This window comes from Rhagoletis zephyria, unplaced genomic scaffold (genome assembly GCF_001687245.7).
Source record: "Rhagoletis zephyria isolate East Lansing unplaced genomic scaffold, Rhagoletis_zephyria_1.1 Rzeph_scaffold_00956, whole genome shotgun sequence".
Taxonomy (NCBI): domain Eukaryota; kingdom Metazoa; phylum Arthropoda; class Insecta; order Diptera; family Tephritidae; genus Rhagoletis; species Rhagoletis zephyria.
In genome coordinates, this window is record NW_016158040.1 from 115,207 (window position 1) to 132,244 (window position 17,038).

Sequence of the window (17,038 nt, forward strand, 5' to 3'; positions counted from 1 at the left end):
GATGGCGAGCCCATGTTCATAATATCGCCAACGCGTACAGCGGCAAGTTCCCAAAGACACTGTTCGACAGAAAGCACTTTGTGACGTGTCAAGATGGTCGGTATACTGTGGAATAAAACGACACCGGTAAATCTTTAGGAGCTGAACGTTTTCCGCCTAAGTCTGACAAACATATTTACATTTTTAAGCGTTACTCTGGATAAAAATCTGAGCTGTCAGAAGAACATAGCTCAGCGTTATGAAAAGGCATCTATAGTTCTGTACATTGTGGAAAATAGCCTTAGGAAAAACTGGTACTCAGCTTATTCTCCTATATGTCGCTATTGCCCTAGATAAAGTGATCGGTCTTAAACTACTTAGCAAAGTACAACGGCTTAATATGATCTGCATCAGTGCAGCAAAACCACACAACACCAAATTACGCTACAAATGTCTCTATGGATTTCCTGCGACTCGTTTAAGAGAGACTTCTCAATGGGAGTCGAGATATCTGGGACGCTTTTTTTATTTTGAGTAAATCTGATTTTTTTCCGAGAAGCACGGATTTGTACATAATATAATTTATTCTATTTGAAACGTTGGTTCCGGCTAGAAATTTCTCTATGGAGATCCCAACCAGGGATTAGAAGGTTGAAAGCTACTATACTGATAGTAATGAAATTACATATCGCAAATGTTTCGAAGCTCAATGGCAAAGCGGGAAAAAATATATTATTTCGTTTACCAGACTACTGTAGTGTTCTTCAGGCTGAGGTTTCATATGANTGATTTTTTTCCGAGAAGCACGGATTTGTACATAATATAATTTATTCTATTTGAAACGTTGGTTCCGGCTAGAAATTTCTCTATGGAGATCCCAACCAGGGATTAGAAGGTTGAAAGCTACTATACTGATAGTAATGAAATTACATATCGCAAATGTTTCGAAGCTCAATGGCAAAGCGGGAAAAATATATTATTTCGTTTACCACACTACTGTAGTGTTCTTCAGGCTGAGGTTTCATATGGATGCTATACATAATATTCCAGCGACAGCCAAGCTGCAATTAGAGCTATGAGCTCAGTCATGATTAACTCGAAAAGTGAGCTGGACTGTCGCCAATATCTACATAAAGGTGCTCTTACACAATATGTATTTGCATGTGTACATGCCACTTATTACTTATGGAAATGCCAACATATCGTGCAGAGGCAAATTAGATTTGTTTCTGTACAAAGCAGATGCACGTACATGCGAAATAGAAATGTTTCTATTTTCATCTGACACACAGGTAGAATCATCTGAGTTTAGTTTATTTCGTTTTCAAAGATCGTATTTTTAAATAGTTAAACAAAAGACTGTGAATTTGACAGACATACGTAGTTACATATGTTNCAGGTAGAATCATCTGAGTTTAGTTTATTTCGTTTTCAAAGATCGTATTTTTAAATAGTTAAATAAAGACTGTGAATTTGACAGACATACGTAGTTACATATGTATTGAAAAAGTTACATTTCAACTATCTTGAAAGCTCTGTACTGTCTTTCGAAAGACTAATTGAAAGGACGGCTAACGAGGAGGTCTTAACATTATTCTTTTTATATTTGAACAATAAGTTTTTTCAAAATTAGATAAAATTTAAAAATTATACATTTTTTCCATTTCAAAACAATAAAAAAATAAAAAATACAGAAAAGACCGAATTAAAAAAGCAAATATATACAAAAAATATTGAAAATTAAAATAAATAATAACACATATTATTTTCTTTTTCAAACAATAAAAGTTGAAGATTAAATTAAAAAAGAAAAAAATTAAAAAACTACATAAATAAAATAAAAAAAAAAATATTTTCAAAACAAAATCTAAAAGAAATTAAATTAGACAAAAAATAAGGTACAAAAGTACAAAAAAATTCAATAAAACTAAAACAAGTATTTTTCTGTTTAGAACAATAAAATCTAAAAATAAAAAGATATTTATTTANTTTTCAAAACAAAATCTAAAAGAAATTAAATTAGACAAAAAATAAGGTACTAAAGTACAAAAAAATTCAATAAAACTAAAACAAGTATTTTTCTGTTTAGAACAATAAAATCTAAAAATAAAAAGATATTTATTTAAAAAAAAAGAGGAAAAATTCCAAAAATTGAATGAAAACACAAAAAATGCAACTCTAAAAATTGGAAGAAAATTATGTATATTAAGAAAAGAGGAAAAACTTAAAAAAACGCTTCCCTAAAAATTAAATTAAAAAACCCAATTCTATTATCGTTGAAAACAATAACATCTAAAAATTAAATTAAAAAAGTAATAAAGAAAATTATATTAAAAAAAAAGAAAAGAATTAAAATAGGGACCAGTAATTTTAATTATCGAATAAAAATAAATTACTGATAACCTCCTACTTTTTTTGAAGTGGGTTAAACAAAAAATCCGCTCCACTGGGTAAAAAAAGTAATCATTTTGGCAAACATTTATGGTGGTCTATATCTTCTCCTTCTGGTACTTGGAAACATCGGACTAAATTTATATTATCATTTCATGCTTATGAAAGGTATACAAAATTANAAGAAAAGAGGAAAAACTTAAAAAAACGCTTCCCTAAAAATTAAATTAAATTAAAAAAACCAATTCTATTATCGTTGAAAACAATAACATCTAAAAATTAAACTAAAAAAGTAATAAAGAAAATTAAATTAAAAAAAAAGAAAAGAACTAAAATAGGGACCAGTAATTTTAATTATCGAAATCGGTTCACGGCCACGGTTATAAAAAAAAAATATTCCGACGAACTGATAACCTCCTACTTTTTTTGAAGTGGGTTAAACAAAAAATCCGCTCCACTGGGTAAAAAAAGTTCGTTGTAATCATTTTGGCAAACATTTATGTTGGTCTATATCTTCTCCTTCTGGTACTTGCAAACATCGGACTAAATTTATATTATCATTTCATGCTTATGAAAGGTATACAAAATTGTGGAAAAATAGTACGTTCGCGACCCGTACATTCGCGACCGGTACTTAAGTTTATAAATAGAAAACTACTAGAGATATTTCAACGCGAAATTAGTTAGGAGGAAGATACTTTATTCCACTTTAATATAAAATTAATCGCTTTAGATTCNTTTATAAATAGAAAACTACTAGAGATATTTCAACGCGAAATTAGTTAGGATTTAGGTTAGATTTTAAAATTTATAATATTCTGTTCCATATCGCAGTTTCTTGCATTTTTCAACTTGCAGCCAAAAGCGACTTCCATTATTCGTTCGTTCACGACCGCATGTTTATTGCTAACATATTGAAAAATAAAAATCGAAAGATCACCCCTTTTGCACAAAAGATATACCTAACAAAATGCTATCGAAACATAAAAGGAAATTAATAAAAATTTAGGTTTTCCTTCTTTTTCGAACTTCAAAAGCGTGCGAACGACATTGGAAATGTCCATATCCGCTCATTTGTTAACCGGATATCCGGTTAATATCCGTTTATTTTGCTAACCATATATTTGGATACTCGAATTTTTTAATCACATATAAAGCTTTACACATTCAGGTGACCGGATATTCGAAGATTCGTATTCTTCGGATAGTCAAAAAATCCGTAGCACCCCTAATTCTATCTATTCTACGTATTTTTAGTTAATTTACGCTATAAAAGCTATGAAGAATTGCTCTTCTTATAACATTTCGAAATGTTCTACAACTCGACTGCATTTATTTTTCACTCCCTCACAAATTCGTCTGTGCCACGAACACTACACTAAAAATAATAGTAATTGAAAAAACATTTAGAAATATTATCTTACAAAGTATGCGGCGGTTTGAAAGCAGTTTTACATAATTTTTTTTTGTTCGTCAAAAAACGAAACGTAACGGAACGCATGCAAAAATAAGAGTTATCACAGATTAGCAGAATGTTGAAAATATATCAGTTGTACTAGAAAATTGTAATAGTTAGAAAAACGTCGATCGATGTTGTAGAAATTAAAAAATAACAACTGCAAATGGGCGCAACACACACAGACACACACAAACGTATACAACAACCAAAAATTCGTTGTTGTCACGAACACTACAAATGAACTTCGAAACTACAAAAATATATTCGAAAAACACAAGTTCGTACAACTAAATTTGGAAAAGACACTACAACAATTTTATTGATGCAATTTTGAAAATTATCAGCAAACTCTACACGAATTCATTTGTAGTATTCTGCGGCTTTGCTTTTCGGCGAGTTTTCTCTCTCTACATACTACAAATGTGTGTACTAACTCGCCGCAATGTCGCCGCTGTACGCCCATTTACAAAAATGCTATTCTAATAGGAACAACAACAACGTTGACTAAAATTGTTGAAACGACACTACTTGCGCGAAGATAAACCAATACATTTACCTTCTTTGTTCTTACTCTTTTTGACTTTTTTCTCGCCGCTAGTGCTGTTGGAGCCAGCGGAGCTGCTGTGACCACCACCACCACCGCCACCACCAACACCGTTGCCATTGCCACTACCACCGCTACCGCTGCCACCAACACTGCCATTCGCATTGCCAGTGCCAACAAGGCCAACACCACCACTACCACCTCCACTACAGTTACCGCTGCCACTGCCACTATTGCTGCCGCCGCTATTCGGCAGACCGTTTGAGTTGATCGTCGAGAGATCGAGCTCTTTCTTCGAGTTACCGCTGATGCAAGCGGAGCCATCCGAGCCACCCGGGCTGCCCATTGTGACTACGCAGTCTTGTGTNCTGCCGCCGCTATTCGGCAGACCGTTTGAGTTGATCGTCGAGAGATCGAGATCTTTCTTCGAGTTACCGCTGATGCAAGCGGAGCCATCCGAGCCACCCGGGCTGCCCATTGTGACTACGCAGTCTTGTGCATCGATCGACTTGATTGGCGACTTGTCGCTGTGCTCGGATGATGATATGGAACCGTCAATGTCGAGCAGTTTGCTAGTCGAGTTCTTCGGTGGTATCGGCGGTGGGATTTCGGGTGTGGTCGTGAGCAAAGCATTATAGCCATTGCGTGTTTTAGTGCTCGCCATTTGCTGCTTGGGCGAGATTTTCGAAAGTATCGAGGCGCGCGGCTTACGTGACTCCCACGATTTGTTATCATCATAGTAACCCTGATCGTCTAGCCGTTGATGGCCGAGCAGTCGATCTGTTTCGAGATCAGTGTCGACATCATCTTCGTCTGCGCTCAGATTCTTCGAGTGATGTCCAGGCGAGGAAGCGAGTAGACTTTTTATGGCGCTATTATCCAGATTACGGGGCAGCCAAACAGGCGAATTCATCACAGGCGAAGGTGTGCGCGGTATGCTGCGCTCGGGTATTGGAGGCGGTGGTGGCTGCAATTGCGAGTGGGTCTGCGTTGCTGGCAATGACTGGGTTGACTGTGGCTGCGGTGGCGGCTGTGACTGAGCGTGCGATTGGTTGGTGCGTTGTGCGGTGCTGAGGCCAACGCCACTCTGATGCTGTGTGTGTAATTTGCTGCGATTCAGCGTTGAGCTGATAGCCGAAGCCACAGATGTGACACCACTGTTGGAGTTGATACCGACTGTTGGAACGAGTGCACTACTGATGGGCGATGTGGCGCTGGGTGGTGGTGGTGCAGAGTGTAGGTTGTCCTTGTAGGGTGTGGGTTGCAAGATCTCCGGTTCAGGGCTTAGTATATTCGGCTTGCGATGCGGGGCTGGTGCAGGCGGTGGTGGCGTCATCTGCACCATATCGGGGCGATGGAAAATGCCTGCAACGTGATGTTGAAGTGAGATGCTTATTTGCAAAGAATTAAATTACATAAAATGTATAGTTATAAGACATACTTATCGAGTAAAGCGAATCCAGTTCGGGATCAATATTCTTGAATACTTTTTTGTTGCTGTTATTTGTTGGACTCTGTCCCAGCAGCTCGCGTTCACCAACGCGTCCATCACGCTTCGTGGCCGAACGCACCGATTCACGCCCAGAATCTTCGTGCAAACCAGCTGTTGGCGTGGGACTATCGTTTCTATGTAAGTACATTGTATCATGAATAATATTTGACGATATCGAGTTGTTTCTTGGCTCCCCGCCAACACCACCTACACCACCATCGGCCGTTGAGATCGTCAGATTGTTCATGCTATTGATGCTGTTGTTGGTGGACAAGCGTTTCGTGTCCATCAACATCGAAATGCCACCACTACCGACGAGATTGTGGGATGTCGCGGCGCTCGGCTGTTGCATGTTGCTATTCAGATTATTTTGGTTGTTGTTCTCCGTGTCGGAGGTGTGTCCGGAGGAGAGACCATCCTCAAGTACAGGCATGCTGGAGGCATAGTACTTTGTGTAGTTCGAACATGATGTTGAGACACCGTTTATTTCACCAGAGAGACCTGTTTGGAGAAGTAAAGGGAGGTTTATTTTTTTGAGTTGAGTTGACAAAGGGTCGTTTACGGTTTTGAGGATCTACAAGTATTTTAACATGGGGTGATCGGAAAGGTTTATGTCTTAGATTTTGAAAGACAAAAGTCTTTTGTAAGACATTTGTAAATACTGGCAACTACCTTGAATGCTCTTTTCTGTCTTTCGAAAGACTAAATAATTGAAAGATCCTCTGCATTTTTTCAGTGACCTTTGGACTTCAGCATCTGCGCAAAATTTTAAGTTGCTACGCCCATTACTTTGGGCACAATGAAATACCAAATTTTATATGGAACTTGATTTTTTTTTTCGAAACAACAATTTTTTTTTTTCATGAAGATTAAGATAATGATTTTTACTATTTCGTTCACAGTTGTATCATTTTTGCCATAATTATTAAGAAAATTTTTTTGAGCCAAATCAAAAGAAAATTTAGTTAAAAAAATTAGAAAACATAAAGTAAAGAAAAAAATATATAAAAAAAGGAAAATATAAATAGAATAATATCGTAATTAGACGAAATTAAAAAAAATATATTCATCGTAGGACAATCAAATTTTTAAGAAAATGAAATAAAATATAAATAAATATATAAATATTAAATTAAACTAATCAAATAAATAAATAAAGTTAAAAAATTTAATAAAAAAGCAAAAAATAAGTTTCTTTAAATTAAACGAAATTAAAAAAATACATATATTTCTTTCCAAACCAATACAAACTAATAATAATAAAAAAATTACATAATAAAGTAATATACAAAAATTAAATGAAATTAAAAAAAGAAATCTTTGTAAGACAATAAAGTTAAAAAATTTAAAGAAAAGCAATTTAAAAAACAAACTAACTAAAACTTTAGTTAAATACAAATTTTTTATTTTTCAAACAATCAATTTTAGAAATTAATAGAGAATTAAGACGAACGAGTCGTTCCCACGACAGTCGGTTCTACGTAACCGGAACGACCTCGATTTATGTATATTTGGCCAAGGATTGTCACTCCAGCAACACTCCCGAAAAACTATTAGGGGAATTTGTATGCTGGTACCAGAATAAGCAAAATCTTTCAAAATATCTTGCCTACTGTTATCTAATTGTCTTACAAAAGACTAAATCAGAATTGCGCTGAAAGTCTACGCAATCCCTTTAGTTTGATATTTGTTTGTACACATTTAATTGGCATATCTAATTGTTTTTTTTTTCGGATAGTTGGCACCCTTTTTTAAATGAATATTGTAAGTCTAAACATTTTGATGTGAAATATTTAAAATTAATATTTTTAGAGAGCTGGCAACCCCCTCTGAAATCATGCTTATGTTAAAGTTTCCTTAAAATTGCTAGCTTCTATGTCTACGCTTTTCTTTTGAAATGTCTAAAAATTTGTAAATGTATGTAATTAATTTTATTTTCATTGACAAACACCTTGAAACTTTAAACTAATTAAGAGTCATTGATTTAAAATACAAAAGGTTAATATTGTATTTAGCTAACATACATATGTATTTCAATAACTTTCGTTTCTAAAAAGAGGCAACTCTATTCGAAAATCCTTAAGAATGCAAGTGTCTTTAAACACATATCCTTTGTTACGTTTTTATTTATCTATAGGCGCACTTTAATAATTTATTTAGATTTCACTTGTGATTAATTGATTTTTTTTTTCAGACGGTAACCTTGCTTAAAAATAGTTTAGTGTCAAAGCGAACTTCTTTATATACATATACACAAACACAGAATAGTTGCTGTCCAAATTTTTATTTTTAGAAAGCTGGCAACCCTCTATGAAATCATACTTATAATAAAGTTTCCTCAAAATTCCTTATCTCGATGTCTACGCTGTTTTTTTTTTAAATATTTAAAAACAAATTTAAATATTTAATTCATTTTATTTTCAGACATATGGCAACCCCATTTGAAAACTTTCTGTAATAAATGCTTCTTTGCTTGAGAAACACATAGAAACTTTTAATCAATTAAGAGTAAATTTCTTAAATTTGTTTGATATGCACGTGGCAACTCTATTTTCAATAAGCTTTTGGTTACTTAAACTTTCCCAACATCCATTGGCTTCAAACACAAAAGTTTAATATTTAATTAAACTTAGTTATTTAGTTAATTATCGTTTTGAAAAAGGTGGCAATGCCTTTTTTAAATGTAAATATTCACTTGTTTTGTAACATTGCACGAACCTATGTACATATGTATATACATTTCCAACAAATTTAATTTTTATAAGGTGGTAACGCTAATGAATAATTTGTATGTATTTGAATATTGTATGTGGGTACTCTTTCGACAAATATTAACAAACACAGAATACTTACTATCCAAATCTCCACAATTCGAATCGTAGTCTGTTGTCTCGGGTGAATAACGGTAAGTGCTCGGTGTATCTAACTGATTGTGATTGACACCATCTTGTTGATCCAATTGCTCGCCGCTACTACGACTAGCCGAGTCCAGGAAGAAATCAAAGTCACGCATCAATGGACTGGCGGTAAAGCGTCGCCGATGTGCATGCACCGAATTATTGTAAACATTGCTATTGCTATTGCTGATGCTGTTATTGCTGCTGGTGATGTTGCTGTTGTTGGTAGTTTGTTGTTGCTGCCGATGATGAAGACGTGCGCGCTGATTAGTAGTAGTAGTTGTTGTTGTTGTTGCTGTTCTCTGCGTTTCTTCTTGTTGGGTTTGTGATTGTTGTAATGGTTGCTGTTGCAGGTATTTTATATGTTGTTTTTCCTGTTGTTGTTGTTGTTGTTGCTGTTGCTGTTGCGCCTGAAGACGATATGTCGCTGTTGGTGTTGGTGATGTTTGCAAATGTGACTGCGTATCCCGCGGATTGTTGCGTTGTTGCAATGTTGTTTGCAGCTGTCGCATTTGGTTGTTATGTTGTTGCTGTAGCTGGTGATGGTGGTGATGGTTTTGCTGTGGATGTATGTCATCCATATCCACACCCATTAGTCCATCATCATCGTCGTCGTCATCCTCTTCTTCTTCATCGTCTTCGTCTTCGGCGTCTACATTTAAATTTGAGTGCGAGTCTAACTCATCATCGTCACCGCGATCCAAATTGCTATGGAATTCGTATTGGATGTCCTGTAAATGAAAATAGAGTGGGATTTAAGTTGAACAAGGAGGTGTGCCATACAAAATTTAGATTTTGACATTTTTAAGGACCGCCCTAATATATACATAAATATGTTCCTAGTACATTTACAAGAAGGCGAAAAACATTTTCAACTTACGATACTATCAACGTCGCTTCCATTCTCAATCGGTCGATCGTCTATCGAGGGACACTTGAAGAACTCTTCGAGCACTTTGCGCGTCTCGGAGAATTCATAGAGGTAGTCGAACGTCGAAGACTTTGTTGGTATGCTAAAGGCGCTGCTGCTAATTGTCGTCACAGGCTTGCACGCCGCCATTGCGCTTGTACTTGGTGGCGGCATGGCTGCGGAATTCGCCACATTAAGCGCCGGTGAATCGGTGGCGCAGGTGAACGTTGTTGGCACACCCGTTGCAGATATAGCTTCCGGTGTGGTCAAATCGGATATTGTGCCAATCTCAGAGACATCATTGCTCGTATCCTCGGCGTTATTGTCCAAAGTGCAAGCTGTTGGTGGCGACGATTGCCGCTGTTGTAACGCTTGTGGTTGCTGCTGGTATTGATAATCCGGCAGCTGCTGTTGTTGGTGTTTAGAATTATTATGACTTAGCAGCATAATTGGTGGAGTACTCTCGCGTGGCGGTGAAATAATGCGCTGCAAATGGAAAATCGGCCATGAGAGGGTAATATAAAATTCAGAAGAGAGCTCATGAAGCGTTCATTTACCTGCGGAAAGCCGGGACGCGCCGGATATTGTTGCTGTGGTGAATTGTGCGTGGTTGTTGTTGTTGTTGTAGTCGTATGTTGGCTGTTGCCACCAGCGCCATTGTTGGAGCTTGTTGCCGCTGCAGTGGTCTTTGTCAAGCGCTTTTGCTGTACGTGCACCGAATTCGGCTGCATTGACAGTCCCACATCTACATCTTCTGCTATCTCTTCTGCATCTGCATCTGCCACTGCCGCTGCTACCGCATCCTCGGCCTGCTTATCATCATCAGCAGTGGGCGCAACGCCACTTGTCTGTCCGCCAATGCGGCGTGGTGAACCCTCGTACTCTGTGCGCGCGAAATATACAAAAATAAGGAAATAGTGTTAGTGGTGATAGCTGCTGGCATCAATGTAGCTAAGCGCATAATAAATACTAGTAAAGATTGTGTGCTTGGTCCCAAAGGGATGCACGTACCTATTATGCCGTGTCGCGTTTCCACTGCGTGCATTGTGTAGCCACTTCGATCCAAGTATCTCTTTGGATGATCCTTGTACATTATTGACGTGCCATTGTTGCTAGTGTTGTGACTTCCTGTCACCTCCACATCGCCGTGGTTGTTGACGACTTGTTCAGCGTATTCATCTTTGTCGTCGTCAACCAGTGTCAAGGATGCGGGTTGTCTGTGGTGCTTTTGTTGCTGCTGCTGCTGTAGCTGGTGTCGAGTCATAGCTGTTGGTATTGTTGGGGCGCTTGTGTCGGTTGTTACTCTCAAATCTGTATATAGAAAAAAATGTTAAGAAAATGTTTAGTTATATTTTAGGTCATTTGTTGCTGTAAACGCAAGCAAAATGGAAACGGAAATCTGCGATTTGTCAAAATTTACTGATATTGCATTCGAAAAATTTTGATATCACAGTTACATAAATATTCGTAAATAGAACAAAATTATTTACCTATTTTGACTCTTTTTCTATAAGAATGGGAGGTTAATTTTGAATCAAATACCTAATAAGTTCTTCGAAAAGGGCTTCACTCAAAGAATTCTGCAGTTGTATTGATACCTTGAGTCAAACGACAAGGCTGGTAAAAGTCATTAAAAAAATCCAACAGCTGGATTCACTCAAGATGCCAAAGGTTATTTTACGGATACAAGGGGTGAGACTCTTTGAGTTCTTTTGAAGACTAATTTTTCTGGAAATCATTATTATTATTATTATTATTGGACATAAAGCACTGCGACCTCAAGATCAGTTGTATTCTTTCATCGATTTATAGTGTGTCTATTAACCCAGTATCTGAAAGAGGCCTTAGTATGGAGCCTAAATCCACGGATTCCACTTTGGCCTCGGTTATTAAATATTCACCCAGGAGTCTTATACGTTTGTGCATTAGTCAAGGAAATCCTTCTAAGATGAACTGTGTGGTCCGTCCTGCAAAGTCTTCTTCGCTCCTGCGACTAAATTCCCTGTTTAGTTAGTGATAGTTCAGCTCATAAATTCTATAAAGCGTTTTACGTTATATGTTTCTAAAAGTGCTTTGCATTGCTCTAGATCTGGTAGACTATCTTAGCAGCGATTTCTTTTAGTCTCTGTCTCTAATCGGGTCAGGTCACAGAAGGATTCTGGGCCGATGAAGGGGATTGCTGCTCCCTTTTTCGCAAGTTTACCAGCAATCTGGGTTTTATGCAATGTCTCGGAATGTAGAGAATCCAAACTCGATTGGACAGACCAACAGTGCTCAGCACTCCATCATCAGTTTACATGTTACCTTATGAGATATGAGGGCTTTGATAGCCGCTTGGCTGTCAGTTAAGATCGCGATGTTCTGATTCCGGTAGTTTCGCTTAAAGTCAGCGTATCTTTCTATGGCATATGTTTCAGCCTGGAAAATTGACGTATGGTTTTCCATGGGTTTCAAGTATCTTAGGCTCGGTCCAACTACAGCTACCCCGGTACCATCTTCAGTAAATGAGCCATCAGTGTACCAGGATATCATATATGGCTTGTATACACTTGTACAGCTCTTCTTATTACTCACATCAGTTCACATCTTTGCAAAGCTGTAACTACCACACAACGACTATACACTTATGGTGGGTCTCACAACTGGTCACAATTTGTTAGCTAAGAACGCCGTAAAAATGGGTTTGGTGAGTAGTGATAACTGTAGGAAATGCGTAATGGAACAAGAAACGGTGGAGCACATATTGTGCGGTTCTCCAGTGAAGACAAATTTGCGTCTCAACTGCTTCGGGAGGCGTTGCTTACTAACCTCGAATAGGCAACAAAAGAAGGGTTTCACAAAATCGCTAAGAAGGTTACATGAATTCTTGAGATAGCGCCCACTTATGGTATGACCGACGCATTATGGTCGGTGTGTCGATGTGAATAACCCTCGGTCAAAGTCTTCCCATGTCCATATCTCTTACTGAACACGTAGGGTATTCAGTGAATGCTTCTCATTGCACCGCATGTCCAACTACATGGGTGGACAAAAAACTAGGGCGGCCACGAACTCTTAGGAAGTGCCTTGTGCAAGAGGATCTACATATCAACACTTGGTATGAATAACTGACAGAACTTTGCAAAGGAAAGAAGTCTTGGCCTGAAATCAACAGGTAGTTATTACTAAAAAAAAAAAAATAAAATAAAAAAATTCCAATAAAACAGATCAAAGCGAGTAATTTTCGAAAGCTTTAGTCATTAATAAATAAGGTCTTGTATCTTGTAGAAGGAAAAAAAGTTATAAATGTTTTTTACTCACTTTGCCAACTTTCGGCGATATCGTCGAATACCACCACTTCCCCATTATTAGCCACAGAATGTCCGTTTGTATTGGCGACGTTGCTGTGCTTCCTGGAGTTCCGGTGTTTCACAGGCTGGTACTGTTGCGGTTCACCCGCATCGACATCAATGCAACGGCCTTGTTCTCTTTCAAAATCACGTTCACGTTCCCGCCCGTTTGCCCTTTCCTTTTCTTTTTCTCGTTCTCGTTGCATTTCTCTTTCATTTTCTCGCTCACACTCTAGCTGCCATTCTCGCTCGCGACCACGTTCCCGGTCCCGTTCGTGTTCGCGTTCTCTTTCCCTTTCCCAATCACCCACATAAGCTGCTGCCGCCTTCCGTTGTTCTCGTTGTTCTCTATCGCGCTCCCTTATCTCGCGCTCGACAAGTATACTATTATCGCTGACACTAATGACATGTTGCTGCTGTTGCGGTTGCAGGTCCAACGACGTTTTGCTCCCATACAAATAATGACTAGCGATCGGTGTGAGACCTTCAGCGCATGAATTTTGTACGGCCTGCAGACCACTTTGTTGCTGTTGCTGTTGCTGCTGCTGCATTAGCTGTTGCTTAAAGTTATGACCGTGTTTTGTACCCATTTCAGCATATTGCCCACCAGCGGCGTCGGGTTCCGTTATGGCGCGAGCAAGACGGCTGATGTGTTGTGATTGTGACTGTGTGCGCTGCGCTGCCGGAGGATGGTGTTGCCGGGGAGGAACACTATTTGTGTAAGGCTGTTGCTGGTAATGCGACCGTCGCGCGGTCATTTTGGTTGCTGCGATATCAACTGGTTTTGTTGTCGTGGACGTGGAACCGAATGTGGTTGATTGAGTGCTGACAGAAGTTGTTATGTTGTGGGACTCCGCATCGCCTATGTCATCGTAGCTGGGCGGTGAAGTCGCATGTTCAGTATCATTGGTGACATGCGCCGCCGTTGCTGCTGCTTCATTTGTGGAATTATGACGCACTGTATCCCAGTAGTTGCCATCTCTTATAAATGGATTCTGATTAAAGCTGCCCGTTGTTACGTTCGCGCCATGGTTGGCTTGCTTGTGTTGTTGTAACAGTTGGACTGGCTGATGCTGCGGCTGCTGCTGTTGCGCCGCTGAGCTCGTAAAATGCGTGTACGGCTGCTGGATGGGGTGGTGGTGCGTGCCATAACTGGCGCGCTTACGTGGCATTTCGTAACTGTTGCTGCTGTCGCCGGTTTGATGTTGGCGCTGCCGCGCTTGTGACTGCGAATGTTTCGTTTCGGTGTGGTAGTAGAATGTAGGCGGATACGAGGGCACGGGTAGCTCTTCGTCTTCGTCTTCAGCGATACCGTTATCGTTAATATTTTCGACCTCGATTTCGTCGCTGCAGATGCCGTGTTCGTTATAGAGATCGCCGCCGCCTTTATCGTTGCGCGTACGACGTGTGCTCAATGCTTGTTTCTCTTCCTCGCTGTTTCTGTGTTGATGGCGAGCTGCGCGCTCAAGTGGTTTTCTCTCCACGCTGCCTGTATGACTAAGAAACGGATTTGTCGAAATACGTGGGGTCACCGACGACAGCGACTCGGATGACACCGAAGACGTTGAGGGCGGTGGTGGTGATTGTGTGATAATATTGACGCTTTTGTAGTAGTTGGTTGTCGTGGTCGCCGCCACTGGCACCGGCACTGACGGCAGTGGTGTTGGTGTTGGTGCTGTTGCTGCTGCTGCTGTTTCTACCCTGATGTTCTCTGTGGACTCGTTGTCGCACACGTCTCGTTCAAATTTCGGGTTCAAGCGTTTTTTATGACTACCAACTGGCGTGCTGGGTGTGTACTCTTCGTTCTTCGATAGTGCGCGCGTGGCGTTTAAGGCTTCGCTATCACAGCTACTATGACTTTTGCTCTGAATGTTGTCGCTGCGACTGGTTGCGGCGTTGCTATTTGGTGACAGTTGACGTGGTCGACACTTTGGAAATAATAGCGATATTTGATCGTTCAGCAGCGGCGGTGAGGTGGAAAGAAGACCTTGCGATAAATTTACAGTTGTTGTTGCTGTTGTTGGCGACTTTGTGACTGCTGTCGATTCATGGCTCTGTGGCTGTTCCTCCTCAACGTTTGCGGTTTCCTCCTCCACCGCAGGCGTTCTGGTTGTTGAGGGAGAACTGCTGTTGCTAGTCTGGTCGTCGCCAGCAATATTGCCACTACCGTTGTACAATGACGAAGGTCGCGACGAGTAATGAGATGAATGGTGGTAGTCTACGCCAACGTCAGCATCACTCGCTTGCCCCGTTGCGGTGGTGAGACCACTTAGTGAAACGGTTTTAGCGGCAACTCTGTTTTTGACGTTGCTATTGCTTCTGCTGGTGCTGTTGTTATTGTTATTATTACTACCAACACCATTTAATGCTAATGAGTTATAATAGCTGTTATGTGTCGTTGTCGACGACGATGTTGACGATGATGGATGGTGATACGATTGTGTGTGCTGATGTTGTTGTTGCTGTTGCTGCTCGGATGCTGATCTCTGGTAATTGGAATTGTTTGCGGTTGCAGCTGCGGTTGCGGTCGAGCCTAGTGTCGCCGCCGCTGCTTGTTGCTGTTGATGTGGATGATGATTTGAGCTACTCGTTGGTTGTCCAGCAGCAATTGTTGTTGTTGTAGTTGTGCTTACCATTATTATTGCCAATGCACTGTTGTTTTAGTATTGACAATAGAGGGGGGAGAGAGAGCAGATAAAAACAAAAATTAGTATGCAAGTTTGTAATAGCTTTGAGAAGAGCTTAAGTTTCGATTACTGTTACATTATAGCTTTTAATTCTTCAACATTTCTGTTACACATTTTTTTGCTCTCTAACGGCAAATTAATACAAACAATTGGTGAGGTTAACATAAATAAGCGATAAAAAATTAACTTCTTTCCCGAGAATCGCGAGTTTTGTACAGGCAAAGCCTGCTATTGGCGGGGCGGTATTAAGGTCTTCAGGCTATGTAATCAGAATATTAAATTCAGGTATTAGAATCAGAACACATCGATGGTGTCGGATATAAAACAATGATAGCTACCCATTCATTTGTTACATTCGATTTTTGTTGAAGTTTATAAAATTTTTTAAGTATTATTTTGTCAAATTTAAAAATGAATGTAAGATTATTGCGTAATATAATGTTGCCTTAAGAGCTTTTACTTGTAATCAATCAGAAATAAATACATATATATCTATATATATACGACCTTAATATATCAGTATCGCGGGGTACCCCCTTTATTTTATTCTAAGTACAAAATAAATATATTTACGAAAATTTAATAATAAAAAAAAGAAATTAAGTTTAGGTACGCTCGTTTTAAGAAAGTTTCGTTGACCATTTACAACTCAGCGAGTTTGTGAATTTATATGAACAAGTTTTAGAAATATGTGAAATTGACCAGATTTCAAGTCATAATTTTTAGAATTTTTGCGATTTATAAATAATTTAATTTTTTTAAACCCTGTTAGCGACCATAAAAATTTGTTTAAAACTAAAAATTTATAAAAAAAAATCAAAAAATTAGTTTTGCAGTTATTGCAATAGGTAAAATCATACCCGGAATATCATTTTGTCTTTAACATAAAAAACCTGAATTTTATTATGTTGAACATTGTCCAGAAGTTTTCGGAATTTTTTTGGAACTTTTAGAAATTTTTATTCGGGGTTTTCTGGATTATTTGTTTGGCTTTCGTAAATTTNTTATTATTTTTCGATATCTTTTAGAATTCCTGTATATTTCTACACTGATATTTTTTGGGACTTTTGTACAACGGGAATTTTTGGTATTCCAGGTGATATATTTTTTAAGAGCTTTTCCTACAACCTTTCGGGATTTTTCGAGAAATTTGAGGAAGTTTAAAATAATAGCTTCGCTTTTTATGAATGCCTAAAAAATAAAAAAGGTTTTACGGCCAAATTTAGCCGTTATTTTATAAGTTCTATTTTTATTCGATCGTTAATTTTCGATTTTTTTCGATTGATTTTTGATCCTTGGTTTTGGTGTTTATTTTCAGATTTCATTTTTCATGAAGCAATGATGTAAAAG

The 17,038-nt window shown here is 38.5% G+C and overlaps 1 protein-coding gene across 1 annotated transcript; it reads right to left on the bottom strand.

Moving 5' to 3' along the window:
* Positions 1–3,640: 3,640 nt before the first annotated feature.
* Positions 3,641–16,468, bottom strand: LOC108362185 (uncharacterized). Its single transcript, XM_017615056.1, has 9 exons — positions 16,465–16,468; positions 12,973–15,653; positions 10,684–10,983; positions 10,230–10,555; positions 9,643–10,158; positions 8,719–9,493; positions 5,815–6,366; positions 4,839–5,738; positions 3,641–4,706 (listed from the first exon to the last, which is right to left on the bottom strand). The coding sequence occupies exons 2-9, from the start codon at positions 15,635–15,637 to the stop codon at positions 4,354–4,356; spliced, it is 6,387 nt and encodes a 2,128-aa protein (XP_017470545.1). The 5' UTR covers positions 15,638–15,653; positions 16,465–16,468; the 3' UTR covers positions 3,641–4,353.
* Between the last annotated feature and the right edge of the window lie 570 nt (positions 16,469–17,038).